At 41.9% G+C, this 18,178-nt stretch overlaps 1 protein-coding gene across 1 annotated transcript in view; it reads right to left on the reverse strand.

Moving 5' to 3' along the window:
* Nucleotides 1-18,178, reverse strand: part of LOC113097429 (deleted in malignant brain tumors 1 protein-like) — a 70,059-nt gene that overhangs the window by 11,682 nt on the left and 40,199 nt on the right. The window contains exon 11 of the mRNA XM_026262671.1: nt 2,686-2,722. Within this exon, the coding sequence (XP_026118456.1) occupies nt 2,686-2,722 (37 nt within the window). The remainder of the gene's footprint in view (nt 1-2,685; nt 2,723-18,178) is intronic.

Below are 18,178 nucleotides of genomic sequence, written 5' to 3' on the forward strand. Positions count from 1 at the left end.
ACAACCGCACCGGAACATAATGAAGAGCCAGAGATGAACCTGAGGAAAAAAATTCATTCTTTTTATAAACTTAGATTTGTGGTAGAACATACTGAAATAGTCTTCAATATACATAATTTTGAGAGTTTATCAGTAGCATACTCTCAGTGTCAAATAAGTTTACCAGAGCAGATGACTCCAACATCTCGTCTATGAGAATATTCAGCTCGACTCCATGAAGAGATGGAACATTCTGAGAGTTTTGTTTAATTCCCGTCACAATCAAACACATCAGCCCAGATTTCACCACTTCCCTCTCCAAACCAGTCTGATCCCACAACAGACACAGCAATCCCACAATTCAGCTGTCTACAGAGGACACCGGCAGCTCTCATATCCCAGCATGCATCACACACTGTGCCCCATTTGCTGAGAAACTGAAGCTTCACTCTTCCAGAACAAGAGTCTGAACCGTTTACCAGCCTGAGATCTGTGTATCCTGAATAAAGAACAGAGAGGTTAGAAACAAAGTATCATGCAGCTGTCAGAGAAGAAATTATATTTCCTCTAAAACAAATGAAGAAACAGTGAATATTAATACTTTACCAGAACAGATCAGTCCCACAATGTTATCACTGGTGCAGTTGTGGTTGTGTGATGATGATATTGAGCAAAATGAAATCTGAGATTCATTTCCTCTACACTGAATCTCTTGTGTCCACATCTGAGCGTCTCCTTTGTCAAAAGCAGCTGCTCCCAGCACCTGTACAGGAGCCCCACAGTCCAGCTCTCTACACACAACCTCTGCATCCTGCTGGTCAAAGACAGCATCACACACTGACATCCACGTCTGATCATGAAGTATCTCTAAGCTCCCAGAACAACTGGAGTTTCCAATAAGCCTGACGCCTGAAGTAGCAAGAAATAGGAAACCAGAAAAAAAAAATCAGATGTGTTTGTTATGTAAACATGTAATTCTTGTCATTTTGGCCGACCACAAAGCACCTTTTAATGTTAAAAGGAGTTGAATAGAGAAATTAATAGGAAAAATAATTGGTTACCAAGTCTCAAGTCACTCCAAAGTACTCTAACTTTCTTTATTTGATGGAAGAAAAAGGGGGATTTTAAAGAATACATGATAGTAAGTAAACAATGACTAACTTTTAATTTTTGGATGAACTGTCCCTTTGAGTCAAGTGGAGTATCAGTGATGTAAAAAAGGGCTTGTTTGAAACAGCTTACCTAAGCACATGACTCCAGCATCTTTAGTATCATCACATTGAAATAAACCCCATTCCACTGCTCCACAGTTCTTTAGCGTAGATTCTGATCCAGTACATAACTTGCGATTTGTCCAGATTGGTCCTGATCCTGGTCCAAAATAAGAATCACCCAGAGCATCTACAGGTTCTCCACAGTCCAGCTCTCTACGCACCACTGCAGCATCAGCCATATCCCAGAAATGCTCACACACTGTTCCCCACTGACCTCTGTGAAACACCTCCACTCTACCAGCACAGCGACTGTGACCACCAACCAACCTCACTCTCGTGCTGCCTATAAAATGAACAGAGAGAGAGTTAAAAAATGTATATGGACAAAAGGAAAAAAACGGTTTCATACAAAGAGAGACAGAAAAAACAAAACAAAAAAAAAACAAGGCTCAAACCTGCACACATCAGTTCAACATAACTTTCATGTGAACAGTTGTTTTGATGTGATGGTGATGTTGGACAGAGGTGAATCTGAGACTCATTTCCTCTGCACTGAATCTCTTGTCAACATCTGAGCGACTCCTTTGTTAAAAGCAGCTGCTCCCAGCACCTGTACAGGAGCCCCACAGTCCAGCTCTCTACACACAACCTCTGCATCCTGCTGGTCAAAGAGAGCGTCACACACTGACATCCACGTCTGATTATGAAGGATCTCTAACCTCCCAGATCAGCGAGAACCTCCAACCAGCCGGACTTCTGGAGAGAAATAAAAAATACATAAATGAAAAGAACAACTTTTAAGTTAGAGAATTTCAAAATTAAGTCCTACAAATCATATAATATGAAATCATATTTTCCTTGATCTTCTGAAATAAAAGACATTAATAAAAACATTACAAATTTCAGCAAAATATTTTCCACAGTCCAAAAACTTGAAAGTAAGCTACAAAAACATCCTTTACAGAAAATAGTGCATTGTTGCTCTAAAAATTTGAATACATGAGCCATCGTAAATGACATAAATGAATAAATTATTTAAAGACATCACATTAGAATGTACAGAAGAGTTTATTTTATCAGGGCCTATTTTAACAGTGCGCATGGAAAAAAATAAAGGTAGAAAAGGGTAAAAAATAAATAAATAAATAAACAAATTATGTCTGCTTTTGGTGCAGTTGTTTTGTACAATAAAATGGGGTTTCTAGCTTCAGCTTACCTGAACAAATGACTTGAGCATTTTTTTTCACGACACTTGTCATGTAGCTCTTGTTTTTGTGAGGATGATGTTGGACAAAGGTGAATCTGAGACTCATTTCCTCTGCACTGAATCTCTTGTGTCCACATCTGAGCGTCTCCTTTGTCAAAAGCAGCTGCTCCCAGCACCTGTACAGGAGCCCCACAGTCCAGCTCTCTACACACAACCTCTGCATCCTGCTGGTCAAAGATAGCGTCACACACTGACATCCACGTCTGATCATGAAGGATCTCTAACCTCCCAGAGCAGCGAGAACCTCCAACCAGCCGGACATCTATAAAAGAAAACAACAAATCAGCAAAATTATGGCTTAGAGAGAAAAAAAAAATATGGTATTGTATTTCAAGAAAATTATTTGTACATATAAGCCAGTAATGACATGACTAAGAATATGTAAAATGCTTTACCTGAGCAGATGACTCCAGCATCTTTTTTATGAGAACAGTAGTTTTTTCTCCATCCTGATGACCCACAGTTCTTCAGTGTGGACTCTGATCCAGTACATAAAGCCATACTCATCCAGATTGGTCCTGATCCTGGTCCAAAATAAGCAGCACCCAGAGCATCTAATGGTTCTCCACAGTCCAGCTCTCTACACACCACTGCAGCATCAGCCATATCCCAGTAATTATCACACACTGTTCCCCACTGACCTCTGTGAAACACTTCCACTCTACCAGAACAGGAATGGTTGCCACCAACCAACCTCACATTCTTTTCATCTAAGTGACAGAGGTACACAGAGAAAGACTGTGGGTGCATCTATTTAAGGGATATTCAGAGCTCAATATAAGCAGATCTCAGACAACAGCATTTTTGTTATGTTGATTAATACAAAAATTCACACTGATTCCCTCCTAAAGGCTATTATTTTTATGAAAAACACTTAATACATCTATATAAAAATCTTGGTGTATTACTTTATAAAATAAAAATTATCCTCCATATAAAGCTCTGGAAACATTAAAAAAAAACACAAAAAAACTCTTAAATCAGCATCTGTACATGTATATGGCAGGCTTTTCGTTTCAGTGTCTGTTGAATTCCAACACAGGCACACCTCATTCTGCTTAATGAAGTATTGATTAGGTGATCACCTCAACCATTTTTTTTTTAATGAGTAAAAGTTCAAATGTCACTCAACAACCATAGGATGACATCAAGTGACCTAAAAAAAAGAATAGCAAACAGCAGCTGGGGTGAAGTGCATGTCAAGGACAGTTCGAAATGGGCAAAGCTAGACAGCAGAGGACTGGGGTAAAGTCATCTTGCACCCACTGTGAAATCTGGTGGAAGACTGGTGACGATCTGGGGGTGCTTCAGCAAGGCTGGAATTGAGCACATTCATCTTTGTGAGGGGAAAAAGAATCAAGCCACGTACAAGGTTGTCCTGTAAGTAAACTTGCTTTCTTCTTCTCGGGCAATGTTCCCCAATTTTGAGGACTGATTTTTCCAGCAAGACAGTGCTCCATGCCACACAGCCTGGTCAATCAAGGTATGGATGGACCTGGACCCGACTGAAAACCTCTGGATTGTGAAAATGGATGATTATAAGCCAATAAAGCCGAGCTGCTTGAATTTTCTTTAATTTTGCCAAGAGCGGCATTAAATCACCTAACAGCAATGTGAAACACTGGTAGAGAACATGGCAAGATGCATGAAAGCTGTGATTGAAAAGCAGCGTTATTCCACCAAATATAGATTTTTAATCTCTTCCTAAGTTAAAACATTTGTGTTCTTTAAAAATGAATATGAACTGCATCATTTAAGTTTTTGTTGTTGATAATTTGATCAGTTGTAATTTTCTTGAAATAGATGCTTTACAAATTTTATTTTACTCAAACACATATAAATAGTAAAACCAAAGAAACTGATAACTTTGCAGTGGTCTCTTAATTTTTTTTCCAGAGCTGTAGTTTTTATTATTATTATTATTATTATTATTATTTTATCTTGTTTCTTGTGATCACACTTTTTCTGAACATAATGAAGCATTTATGCTGCAGGATTATGGGGTTAGAATTGTTGCATTATTCCAAATAAATAGATTATGATCCATAAATAAATGTAACGAGATTCACAAAAATATATCAAATTCACAAATAAATGTAAAGAGTTTCACAAAAAAATATAAAACACACAAATAAATAAAATGAGATTTGCAAATAAAAAAATATATATTTACAAATGTGTTTAATGTCACAAACACAACTCTACCTGGCATTTATTTGTGAACCGCTGTCTGTGCATTTGTAAATCACTGCACGCATTTGTGGATCGGTTCCTGTGCATTTGTGGATTTGAAACACTTCTAGGAGTATGTGTGAACTGAGGGGCATATGCTGTTGTTACTTTACCTGTAATGCATGACATGACCACAGCCTGTTCATAGATTTATTGTAATTTATTATAAAGCACATTTGAGGAAAAATTGGTATGTCGTCCAGGTTACGTATTATGTGGTTACGTTACGGTTATGTGGTAACGTAACAACAGCATATGCCCCTGAGTTCACGCATACTCGTAGTATCTGAGGCGATGCCACTGCGGGGGGTGACAAGGGGAATAAAACCGAGTCTCATGTAATATGCAGTGGAAGATCTTACCCCAAACGTATGTGTGTATAATTAGGGCAGTTGGCAACCTTACTACAGGCGCACATCGAATCTACCCGCAACTTCACACATATTCTTCATCTTGCGCTCAATATTAAGTAATAGTTTATTTAATCTAATAAACTAATTCATTAATTCTAAATGTAAAATAAATCCGCTGACTGTTTCGAGGGCTGCTTCCTCAAGGAGGTCGCATTTTGTAGGCCACAATACGTCATAGAAGTTGCCTCGTTTGAATCATTAACGTTAGATTCAAAAGTAAAGAAATTACAACAATTTACACCTCACAATGAATAATGGTCCATTTTAGAATTAAGACACCCTTGATGTAGGTGGCAGACAAATGCGACAGTCTTCGAAATGGTGCTTGAGAGCAAATAATAACTTATTAAATCATGGTGTAAATTGTCAAACTACCTCACTAGTTATGACAAATGATGACATATCAAGAACCTTGTAAAACTTCAGTTAATTACTGTGTTCAATTAGCATCACTCACCTGTCTTTACTCCTCTTGATCAGCCATGTTGAAGAGACTGTAGCGAGTAGTGATGTGTCGTTCGTGAACGAATCGTTCTTTTTGAACGAATCTTTTAGGTGAACGAATCGTTCACGCTATCCACTGACTCATATTTCTCGTTCAGTGAAGTTCCTCCCTCCACAGCAGCGCGGCGCTATAAGCAGCGCATGCGCAGCTCGGTGAACCGGGTAACAAGCATTTCATCCTGTCAAAGAATTACTCAACCTCGAGCCAATAGCCTTCGAGTATGAGATGTGACAGAGTATGTGATTTGTTGAATGTAGTAACGAATACGCCCTTCAATGAACGAGTTTCATATGAGTCTGAACGAGATCTAGAGATCTTATCGTTCGTGAACGAAATGACTGAACTGGTACCCACGTCGTTCGTGAATGAGTTGAATGTGCTGATACATCTCGTTCGTGAATGAAATGACTGAACTGATACACACATGTCGTTCGTGAACGAAATGAATGAGAGTAAACCGGGTTAGTCTGCCATTTAGCATGTCAATCTCGCAAAAATGCAAAGCGCAGTTATAGTTACTGTACTGTGCACATACGCTTGTTTTGATATTTAGAATGTGAATATATAATATACAAACTGTCGGACCAAACAATTAAAATGCTAATAAGGCAAGAAAACCTTGTGCTTTGTTCATCTGAACAACTTAATTAGACTTTATATATTGAATGCGATTATACACACATTAATAAAGCCAGATCAGTTTTTGTAACAAGTGAATACGTTCGTTGATTTAAGACATAACACATAATACACTCTATTTTGCCACCTGCTGGCTTATTATGTGTAATACGAAGAAATGGTCACTGAACGAATCAGTGAACGATTCTGAACGAATCATTTTGGTGAACGAACTGAAAATGAACGAATCTCTAGAAAGAATCATAATTTCCACCACTAGTAGCGAGTGACTCGCGTTCATGTGTCTGTTCCCGCCCTGATTGTTAGGCAAAACGTGATTGGTTGGAGAGAGAGCGTGCTGCGATTGGTCAGTGCAACATGGGCGTTGTCTGATTGGGATAAGTAGACGGTGGGTGGAGTCCACTTATTTGTGGATTTATCTGCACGTCGACGCTAGAAGCGTTTCAAATCCACAAATGCACAGGAACTGATCCACAAATGCGTGAAGTGATTTACAAATGCACAGACAGCGGTTCACAAATAAATGCCAGGTAGAGTTGTGTTTGTGACATTAAACACATTTGTAAATATATATTTTTTTATTTGCAAATCTCATTTTATTTATTTGTGAGTTTTATATTTTTTTGTGAAACTCTTTACATTTATTTGTGAATTTGATATATTTTTGTGAATCTCGTTACATTTATTTGTGGATCATAATCTATTTATTTGGAATAATGCAACAATTCTGACCCTATACAGGATCATGTATAAGCGATTGATTTTGTCATTTTGTCAGTGATACTTCCAATTCAATGTTTATCAAATCATAACTTTATCATCATAGATACTCTAATGTCCCCAAATGTGTGATCAGTTTTACTGCCCCCCAGCTTGAACGACTGGGACATATCATAGTTATACATTTTCATTTAGTGATTTAACAGATGCATTTATCCATGCGACTTAAAAACAAGAAAAACAGAAACAATCAAACCAACAAATAAGCAACAATATGAAGAGTTCAGAAGTGTCTTCTGAAATTTTCATCTAAAATTAGCATTTTTATCAGGCACCGGTATTTTTTCTTTAGTTATTTCACTATAATGGCATAGAAAATGACCTATACTTTGCCATTAAAGTAAAATTACTCAACCTAAACATAGGAGCCTGATAAAAATATTAATTTTAGGAGATTTCAGATAGCACTTAGAGGCTTTTACATCTGAACTCTTCTTATGAAAAAGGTAGGAGAAGTCTCAGTTAGTCTAACGTGGTTAAAGAAAGATTTTTGACTCTATGATTAAATTGTTTGTGACCAGAGAAGCAGGTGCATGTGAGTAATGTATGGAAGGTTAAAACAACATTTTCTATTTTGATATCACATGAAAATTATATTTTGATCACAAGACTGGAAAACAATTATATTGTAATAGGGATTACACAGTCATCTAAAAAATCATTACCATATAATTACTTTTTTTTACATAACAGTGATCAAAGAAAATACATTTTTTTAAATAACCGTATCTCTTTTTATTTCTGTATTTACCAGCTGTGATGAGCATTACATCTGAAGACAATAAAATGAGTGTCAGGCATCTTCCCATCATCCTCAGCATGATTAACTCAACACCCACAAGCTTCTCCGCACTTATGATACAGAAGTACAAGTACTCTCTCCTTAATGAGAGAGAATGAGGCCCATGTAGCAACAATGAGTTGTACAGAATAATTAACTCAAATGATATATAGGGAATTTGAATAATTAATCAGGAATATGATTAATATTTATATCTCATATGACAGTTACAATAAATTGTATTGATTATGAAAAATAGCTCAATTGTCTATACCAATAACTAAGCACAGGGCACTGTAATTTACTCATTAATATGTCAATATTCCATTCTTCATATCAATTATTGTGATATCTCTTACTGTAAATTACTGCAAATCAAACAGTGGTTTGTCCAGCAAACCAGATTGACCTATCAATTTTCAATAAAGTTATCACTTCTTATAATTCAAGGAAAAATATTATCTGGCCATGAAAACATTATCCTATCCTTATGATAAATTTAGTTTCTGAATTTAAAGCTTGTAGCTAGATCAGACACTTCAATGACTCGTAATGTGAGCGGGTGGTGGAGACAAAAATCATGAATATATGGTTTTTAATAATTGACTAATAATACATCGAAACTACAAATCACACAGAGTAAATATGCGTACGACAATACAGACAGTAAACTTTTTACAAGACATAACGGAATCTAAATAAGGGAGAGAGAGAGAGAGAGAGAGAGAGAGAGAGAGAGAGAGAATGAAAGAGGGAGAGATCACAGAATGAGCTCAGGTAAGAAAATCATAGACAGTAACCCTTCTCAGCCAACACGAATCAAATCACAGACCAACTTTAAAACAGCATTTAAATCTCCATAGAAAAGTGATACTTGCATGGCCCCAGCGTGCGTGCGCTGGTCCTTTTGAAAACAGCGTGCGTGTGCCGGAGGCCGTGTCACGCGCGTGTGAGCTGCGCTGGATCTTTGCGTGAGCGTGGAGCAGCGTGAGCGGGGCCTTTGTTCTGTCTTCGTGCGGTATTTGAAAGGTTCAACAAACAATGTTCCAGAATTCGTCTTCCTTGTGTGGAGAGGCGAATAGTTGAATAAACTTAGTAAAGAAAAGAAAACAAAACAACGAAAACGAAAGCTTCCAAATGAGCCATGATAATGGCTGTCCTTTCAGTCCCTGTGCTGAGGGGGACGGCGATATGAGCGCGGCCCAAGGCCGTGCGGAGCGACGAGGGTCGCAGCGTGTTAGCAGCTTGCAAGAGAAGGAAGAGAGGAAGAGGAGACCTCCAGCCACAGTTGTCGTGAGTTTGGGTGTAGAGGTTTGCATCTCGTTGAGTATCCTGTATAGGATGAAGGTCACGCCAAGAGTCAGGGTGTGACCAATGACAGTGGAGATGCACCGTGCATTGTCGGCAGCAGTCCAGGCTCGGACCGCAGATGACGGGTTCAGAACGGTCTGTCGAGACAGTGCTTGGAGGGCTGTGTCGACGGGAGTAATGTCAATGTGTTGGGTGGTACCTTTCAGTACTTGGTCAAGCAGGTTGGCACGGGTGGCGGTGTCATGCTGGTCGTAGGTCAGTGTAGCTGAGCGCACAGGAGTGTTGACGAGCCATCTGTTACCCACAATCTCTGCTTGCGTTTCTGTGACTTGTGTACGAGGCTTGGCTTCGGCAGGGCAGCGCGTATCGCTGACCCAGGGTTGCAACTCGCAGATTCCTTCAGCGTTGTGTCTGAGGAAGGGTTTGCTAAGGCAGAGATAATGAATGTCTTTGGTCAAAGTACACATGTGCATGTTTGGGGCCAGGTACAGCTGTGTGTCGCTGTCGTGGTAGGCCACCACATCTGGAATGTGTGTCTTGGTGTGGGTGTTGCTTTTCCACATCCTGACACTGACAATGTCTTTAGGTCTTTAACTCGCTGATGAGTTGGTTCAGGAGCACATTCACTTCTCTCTGTTTGGGGTTGACGTGCCGTAGGAAGGCACTATCCAGAGAGTTGGCCAGGTGTATTTGTAGCAAGTCAGCTGGCATGGTGATGGCGTAAGACAGCACAGTTAACACAAGGCTTAAGGGTATCATGTATGGTGGGGTTTTACTCGTGGTTAGGCTGTCATTGGAGGAGCTAACCTCCCACAGCATGTCTGTTGTTAATGCTGTAAACAGCTGAGTCTGGGTAAAGTCCTTCTGGAAGACAGTAAACAGTGGTTTCAAGGAGTTTTGGTCTGGTTCGCTGCATTGACACTGGACATAACAATGTTAAACATTCTGGCAGCAGCAGCGGTTCTGAGCAAAGCTCCCGGGAACTGTTTGGAGCGGTGGTGGTGTCCACTTAACTCCATTTGTGTAACAGTCACTTTCTCATGTTGGCTGAACATGTGTTTGACATCGGTCTCAGTGTGAGTGAGGGAGTCCTCTCTCCATCGGATCCCTGTACAGCTGTACAGCTGTTCGGTTACAGTGCTGGGGTAGTGTGCCCTGTCGTCGGTGATCAGAAGTCTCAGCGGTTCTCTCAGTGGCAGCTGTCCTCTCTTTGGCTGACAGCACGGCACGGCAAACCACAGCAGCATCCTGGTACAGATAATAGGGAGAGAGAGAGAGAAAGAAACAAACAAGGGCTGTCTTTGGTTGGACAGGGCAGCCTCTTTGCTTAGTGGGCGGCGACTGGGTTTAGCTCGCCCTCGCCCATGTTTTGCCACATCTTGCTGCTGGCATGACGCTTGCTTCAGTGTTTTGTCAGTGGCTCTGGTGCTGCATGGTGCAGCACATGCTGCGTCATGGAAATATATTGGCATTATCCCCCTTTTGCTCCGTGGCATTACAAGCCCTGGCATTGTGATGTCAGACGGTGCACAACCCACAATATTGTTCAGTGCACGCAGCATGTTTTGTGTATCATGCAGTGGTCTGGGGCTTTGGTTGTCAGTGACTGTAGACTGGTTGCCAGGGTGGATGGAGGGGTCTGAGAGGTGGTAAAGCAAAGTCATTATGGAGGTTTCAGAAGCCCGCATGTCCGCTATGTTGGTCTGTGTAGACAACGGAGCCAGCGTAAGCGATTCTGAGGTAGGCAGTTTAGCTAGTAAAGTTCTTATGCTGTGTGTAATCACTTCAACCTTGAATGTGGGTGGGTGGGTTGGGAGTGACCACAGGATGTTGTTTAGTGTGCCAGTTTTGGCAAGGGTGTCAGTGTGATCTTTAAAATCCTTGTCTAGACTTGGTAGCTTCGAGTGTCCTTTTACCTTCCTCCAGTACACTGTCACATTGTGTGTTTTTGTGATGTTATCACATTGCTGGAACAGGTGTTGGTGTTTGACATGCTTGTTGTTTGCAAGTGTGAGTCCGAGTTCCACACATTCAGGTGAGGATTGGAAGAAACCCAGTGTGTGGTTTAAGGTTTGACCACATTTCAGGTTGAGCCGAACAGCGACCCCTTTGGTGTAAGCTGGTACCACCGTACCCTGTTTGTTGACTAAGGTACAGAGGCATGAACTTGAGCTTGTTGTTCGGGTGTTGTACTCATGGCTGGCTGCTGGGTTTCCCGTGACCTCTGTGACCTGACCGTCTGGTTCTGTGGGAGTTCCCGTGACCTCTGTGACCTGACAGTCTGGCTCTAGCAACCTGTGTGGCTGGAGAGAAAGAGGTTCTCGCACTTGAGCAAAGTCTTTTAGCTGTTTGAAGTTCAGAAAAGGGTCAAAGTGTTCTAGCAGGTCTTTGTCGATGAGAAATGTATGAGTGTTCATTGGTGGGACATACATGGGATGTATTAGACTCATCAGAACGATTGTCAGGTGAATGGAAACAACCTGTTCAAACTGGATGTCATTCTGTCTGTACGCCTGTACATTCAGTTCATAAGTTTGAGGTGTAAGAGTTCGATCTTGTCTCTTAGCTTCAAATTGGAGTCTTTTGAAAAGGTGAGATGAGATCACCATCAGGTTTAATCCTGTGTCGATCAGGTCTTCCATGCTGACTCCTTTTCGGCCCACCCCCTTTTTGACAAGGCTGCCCAGGAATGTTGGCATCAGGGCAGGTGTGACGATCGATGGGTGGTGAGGACCGGTCTTGTGTAGCTTGCTGCGAAGGCAGGTAGTCAAAACAGCATTTTCTGGTACCTTGTGTTTGTGGTACCTGGTGTGAGGACCTGTGCTGTCTCATTCAGGGTGTGCAGCTGTTGGCTGTGGAGCTTGGGTGTTGTTGTCACTTTGTGCTGTGACAGTTAGCTCTGTGGTCTGTAGATGACGGGCAGTGTTCTGGGTGCTTGGCTCATCTTCCTTGCGAGTTTTCATGTGAAGAAGATCTTTCAGCACCCTCAGGATCTCTGCTGTCTCAGACGTGGCTGCACTGTGTTTTTCTGACGTGGGCTCAGGATTGAGCTTACCAGTGTCATGTCGAGAGTGGTTCCACTGCCGGCTGTCGGGGCTTTGTGTCCTGGCTGGTGGGAATCGCTCGCTCTGGTGCGTTGGATGAGCACCACCACGATTGTGTTGCCCTCTGCTGGCTTGGAACGGTATTGACTCTCTGTAAAAATGTCTGCGACTGTGGTGTTGTAGGGCGCCATCTAGGGTTAACTCCAAGCAGTGCTCAGAGACGGAGACTTTGGGGTTTTTCACAGTCTTTTCACAAATAGTCTTTTGCTTGGTGCAAGCTTTGTGGGCTAAGTTCCATAACTCTTGTGTAGTCCTGTTACGTGGACACGCTGGGACTCTGAGATGAAAACTCCAACTGGCATGTAGGTTTAGGAGGAACAGAGTTTTTAAGTTGACATCCTGCTCCATACCTGGTTCGTTGCATGCTCCGAAGTAGGCTTTTCGTAGCTGACTACAGAAAGTCTGTGGGTTTTCAAATCGGCCCTGTTTGAGGTACATAGCAATAAGGAGCCCATGGTCTGAGTTTGGATCAGAGAATTCAAGAATCAAAGTCTGTAGCAGTTGCTGGTAGTACGCTTTGACAGTCTCTGGTTGACGATCCAGAAAACAATGCACATCACGGCTGGACGTGATTTTTAGCAGGTACAATGTGTTCACATCTGTCACGTTGGCGACAGTTTGCAAATGAAAGTCAATGGCTGGTAAAGAAGCATGAACGTCATGTCCTCCTGCAGGGTCTGGACTGAATGTAGAGATGCTTCTGGCTAGCTTGTCAAGTTCTCTGTGAGCAGTGCAGGGTTTAGTGACATGCGTTCTCTGGAAGGGTTCTCTCCCCTCCGTTGTTGACAGGTGTTCTTGTAAGCTGGCTGGTGATTTCTTTAGTCGTGAGCTTACACCCCCTTTTTCAGCTCTGAGTTCTCGGCTGAAAGGGTTGGAGTGGCGGGCCGGGAGAAACTTTGTGGTGTGCGTTTCTCCGATCCAGCCACTCTGTAATCTGTGAGATTGTCTCAGTTCTGTGTGCACAGTGTCAAGTTCATCTTGGAGCTTGTCTCTCTGCAGAATAAGCTTGTTGAATTTAGCTCGGGCCGCTTGCAAGTGTGTTTTGCAGGCCCAGGTTTTATAGTCTCTTTCTTTCAGTTCAGTCTCTGCTCTTTTTAGGAGAGCGTCACCTTGCTGGAGTTTTTTGTTGAGTTCTTTTCTGGCTTCTCTCTCCAGCTGTTCTTTTTGATCTGTGTCGAGGCGGAGATCTTGCAGGGCATTGTGAAGTCTTTCAACTCCTTTCTGTAGCTCTGGATCTGTGTCGTCCTCCGCGTCCAAGGCCACGCGGAGCGACGAGGGTCGCAGCGTGTTAGCAGCTTGCAAGAGAAGAGAAAAAGGAAGAAGAGGCGGACCTTGTTCGGTCGATTCTTATGGCTTGGGATGGTTCACGCCTCTTCTCACGTGAACAACCAATGAACGTCCGCGATCTGAAGCGGAGGGAAAGTTCCTTTGTCTGTGGAAACAGCCACCCTAATGATTTAGGGCTTGTCAGATTTCATCAGGGATATTCTAGCAAGTTCGTAATTCCAGAATAATACATTTTTCATTACTTTGCTTTAGATAAATGGGTCTGTCAAAGCATGACGATTACACAGATACCAAAAATAATGTATATAAATGATCAAAACATGAAGTTACATTCAAATGCAGAATTACACACATTTAAAGATTAACACACGCTAATAAATTGCAGATAGTCCCAATTTATATGGGAAACATCTAATGTACCAAAAAGAAATACTTAATACATTTAGAAAACATAAAAACAAAAGGTAATAGTTTTAGAATGCATTGGGGAAAAGAAACCAGTGACATGGCTTCTCTCCTGTCCTGTTGCCCCGTGGGGTCATAAAGCTTTACGAGCTGCAAAGGAGTGGGGGTTACATAAACATGACTATTTGAGAAAGAGTTAGAATGAAATCAAACATTTCCACTTATAAGTCAGCACTTTAACCATTTACCCAGGATTAACCATTTTTATGCAATACACAAACATTCAAAATACATATTAATAAGGGCTTACAAAAGTAAGGAACTTTAAGAAAGGTTTCTTTTTGTGTGTGTGTGTGTGTGTTAAGGAATTTGGGGGGTTTTCAGGTCTCCTTTGAGGCTCGCATGGGTATCGTAAAATAATTTAAGTCCAGCCAGGCTGGCGCCAGGCCAGGCATTTAGTGCAAAAAGGTTTCATTTGTATGCCTGAATTTAACCCATGAATCGATGACCTGCATATCTGTTACAGCATGTACAACTTAGTTAAACCTCAAAACAATAATCAGCGGTTATGCTAGCACTATCTGTCTAGCCCCCTGACAGTCATATAACTACGTACAACTTAATTAAAACTCAAACAATAATCAATGGTTATGCTAGCACTACCTTTCTAGCCCCCGACAGATATATAACTACATAAAACTTAATCAAAGCTGAGACAGTAACCAGCGGTTATGACCAGTACTTTAACTAGCCCCCCATAGTTAATGCAACTGAGTACAACTTAACTAAAGTCAAACGGTTAGCCAGAAATCTAAAATCAAGTTTTGCCCTATGCTCCATCTAGCCATCTAGAGTTTTAGTATGCACTTAACCCTGGACGCAGATTTGTGGAAACATAGCCTTCACTTAATCTACTTGAGAAAATAATTTCACAGTAAATCAAAAGTAACAATTTATTATCAGTCAGGTAAGGATTATGCCAATTACATAGCCAATTTATAGATATCAAATAAATACAAGACATCAAATTCTCAAAGATGAATCTAAGAATGAAAGATGCATACCTAACTTTTAGAAAAATACAGTATGAAGTGTGTGGACACACTTCCTGCTATGGGCTCAATCTGGCTACAGAAGGCCCTGATCCTTTTGCTGCAATCGTTTAAATACCTCAGACCAAGACAACCCCCCCCCCCCCCCCCCTAATCTACTTTTGTAAGATTGAGACCATTGTACCAGTTGCCCTGAGACAATTCATATGACACCAAACAGACTGTAAATATGACTTGCATTAATGTAGACCATTATATTCTACTATTGAGCATTCTGAGTGAGCTATGTGAAGGGAAGGAATGGGATGAGAAGGAACTGTTGCATATGTAAGAGAGGCATTTCCTGCATTTTCTCTCAGTGAGATGTGGGAACAGATGTCTGTATGTTAATGCACTGTGTGTCCATTGTATGTCTCAGAAGATCAACGTGTCTGAGGTTTCTGTAATGCTTACAATGTGCTTAGAGACATGGTTGACCAGTTTGTATTTGTTTATCTTGACGACATCCTGATCTTCTCCCAGAACGAGCGCGACCATGTCCAACATGTCAGGCGAGTGCTCCAGCGGCTACTTGAGAATCGTTTATGCGCCAAGGTGGAGAAGTGCACGTTTCACGCATGGTCAGTTCCGTTCCTGGGATTTATTCTTTCACCCGAAGGAATCCGAATGGATCCTGCCAAGGTAAAAGCAGTTGCTGACTGGCCCACCCCACATAGTTGTAGAGCAGTGCAGTGATTTCTGGGGTTTGCCAATTTTTACAGGCGGTTCATTCTGAATTTTAGCCAGGTCGCCTTTCCTCTGATGGATCTCACCTCCACTTGATGACGTTTCTGTTGGTCGCCGCAGGCTCAGGCTGCATTTTCTAATTTAAAGAGTCGCTTTGTTTTTGCTTTTGCTGGAAGAGTGGCGTCACTGGTTAGATGGCGCGGTGGTCCCTTTTATAGTTGGACTGATCATAAGAACTTAGAATACATCCACACCGCTAAACTACTTAATTCCAGACAGGCTCGCTGGGTGCTATTCTTCGGTCGGTTAAATTTTAACATCTCCTACTTTCCGGGGTCCAAGAATGGTTAGCCTGATGCACTTTAGGCAAACTTTGAGGTTAAACCAAGAACCATGTCCTGTTTGTGCTGCGGGTAAGGGCTCCAATCGACCCTCAGCAGGGTTACTCCAGTCGCTGCCTGTCCCTTCGAGACCCTGGTCATGCATAGCTATGGACTTCATCACAGGCATACCTCTGTCTAGCGGCAACACGGTAGTCCTTAATGTGGTGGACAGGTTCTCGAAGGCTGCACATTTTATTCCCCTCCCCAAATTGCCTTCAGCGAGGGAGACAGCGACTATTGTCCTGGATCACGTTTTCCGTATTCATGGCCTCCCGGTGAACGCGGTTTCTGACAGGGGTCCCCAATTTGTGTCTAAGTTTTAGGCAGAGTTCTATCGACAGCTGGGGGTGACTGCGAGTCTTTCCTCTGGGTATCACCCGCAGACAAACAGTCAGGCTGAGCATGCTAACCAGAGATGCCTCCATACATGGAGGGTCGCCAGAGAAGCCCTCACTCGGACTGGTGACAGGAACAAGGTGTCGGCAGATCGTCACCAGACTAAGCCCCCACTTTACGTATGCGGTCAGAAGGTCTGGTTGTCCTCCAAGGACATTCCTCTCAAACTCCCCTCACGTAAACTGGGACCCAAATTTGTTTTTTGGTGCTCAGTCCGGTGTCGGTTAGACTCAATTTAACCCCCCAGTTTACGAATATCCACCCCGTGTTTCATGTCTCTAAGATAAAGCCCGTCATTCGTTCCCCTCTTCAGCCCCAGACCTCTGTCCCTCCACCTCCTAGACTCATCGAGGGGTCTCTGGCTTATACGGTAAGGAGACTCCTTGATGTGAGAAGGAGGGGTGGAGATTATCAATACCTGGTAGACTGGGAGGGCTATGGTCCGTAGGAGAGATGCTGGATTCCAGCTCGTGACATTCTGGATTGTGCTCTCATTGACCAATTCCATCGGCATCCCGGTGAGTCCTCTGGGGACGCCTCCTGAGGGGTGGGGGGGGTCTACTGTAATGGTTCAGGGTGCTTCATCGGCTTCCCTGTTGTCTACGTCCTGTCATTTTCTGCAGCTCGTGATCTGGGCAACCAGCGCTGATACTCCGGCGCTGGTGTGTGCAGATCACAAGCTGATTGCCCTCACCTGTCGCTTGTTCCCATTCTCCCTTATATTCCCTGCTGTGTCTTTCCCTTGTTGTCAATAGATTTCATGTTGTCATTGTGATTGTGCTTGTGCTGTGTATCTGTTTCTTCACCTTTTGGCTACTATGCTCAGGACGCATAGACGAGGAGTTCCCACGTCCCATTGGGCATTGCACCAGAGGTGGTCTCCACAGCCTGTGTCCGCAGGTGTCTGTACGGACAGCTCTGGAGTTGATTTTACATTGGATTATTTTTGGATTGTTTTATTGTACCCAAAAAACTGTTGCACAAATCCTCTGCATTTGAGCTCTCTCTCTTCACGTACCTAACAGTTTTGGAGTTCTCCAAGCTACATTTATACCCTTCTCGTTAAATCCACAGAAAGAAAATTATTACCTGTTGTTGACTTTGACACCAGCAGGAGACTGAAATCACAACTCAGTGCTGGATTAATCAAAAATTATTTAGAGACTTTATTTTGTCTGTGTCTGTCTTGAAAAAAATATTCAGTTCATAATGTACATACATAGCATTATGAATAATGTGAATAGCATTTACAAATAGAAACCAGCATGAATATCCACTAGCCTGTTAAACATATTCATTATTCATCTATTGTCAGCAGGTAAGTTTCTAGCCATTTTTCACATTGTACAATTCTGTCATATGTAGCATTTTTTTGGGTGAGACATGTAATTCCTGCATCCTACCATGCTATTGTTTTCTTTTGACAGTTGTTTTACACTACATCATAGCCAATGAATATGCAGACATCTTATTTTAGGTTGATCATGAATGCTTTCTAACATATATTCAACAAATGTTCAGAAACATATTTGTGCAAGTCATTGTAAGTATCATGTTTTGTCAAAGGAAGACTCTCCTACGTTTCAGTTATTTGAAAGGGGGAAAAAACTCTAAGAAAAAATTAACTCAAACCATGAATTATTAAGCCTAAAAATACTTAACCCTGATCCTTAATATTTTAACAAATTATAATGTTAACAGTAG

The sequence above is a fragment of the Carassius auratus genome, unplaced genomic scaffold (genome assembly GCF_003368295.1).
Source record: "Carassius auratus strain Wakin unplaced genomic scaffold, ASM336829v1 scaf_tig00216276, whole genome shotgun sequence".
Classification (NCBI taxonomy): Eukaryota; Metazoa; Chordata; class Actinopteri; order Cypriniformes; family Cyprinidae; genus Carassius; species Carassius auratus.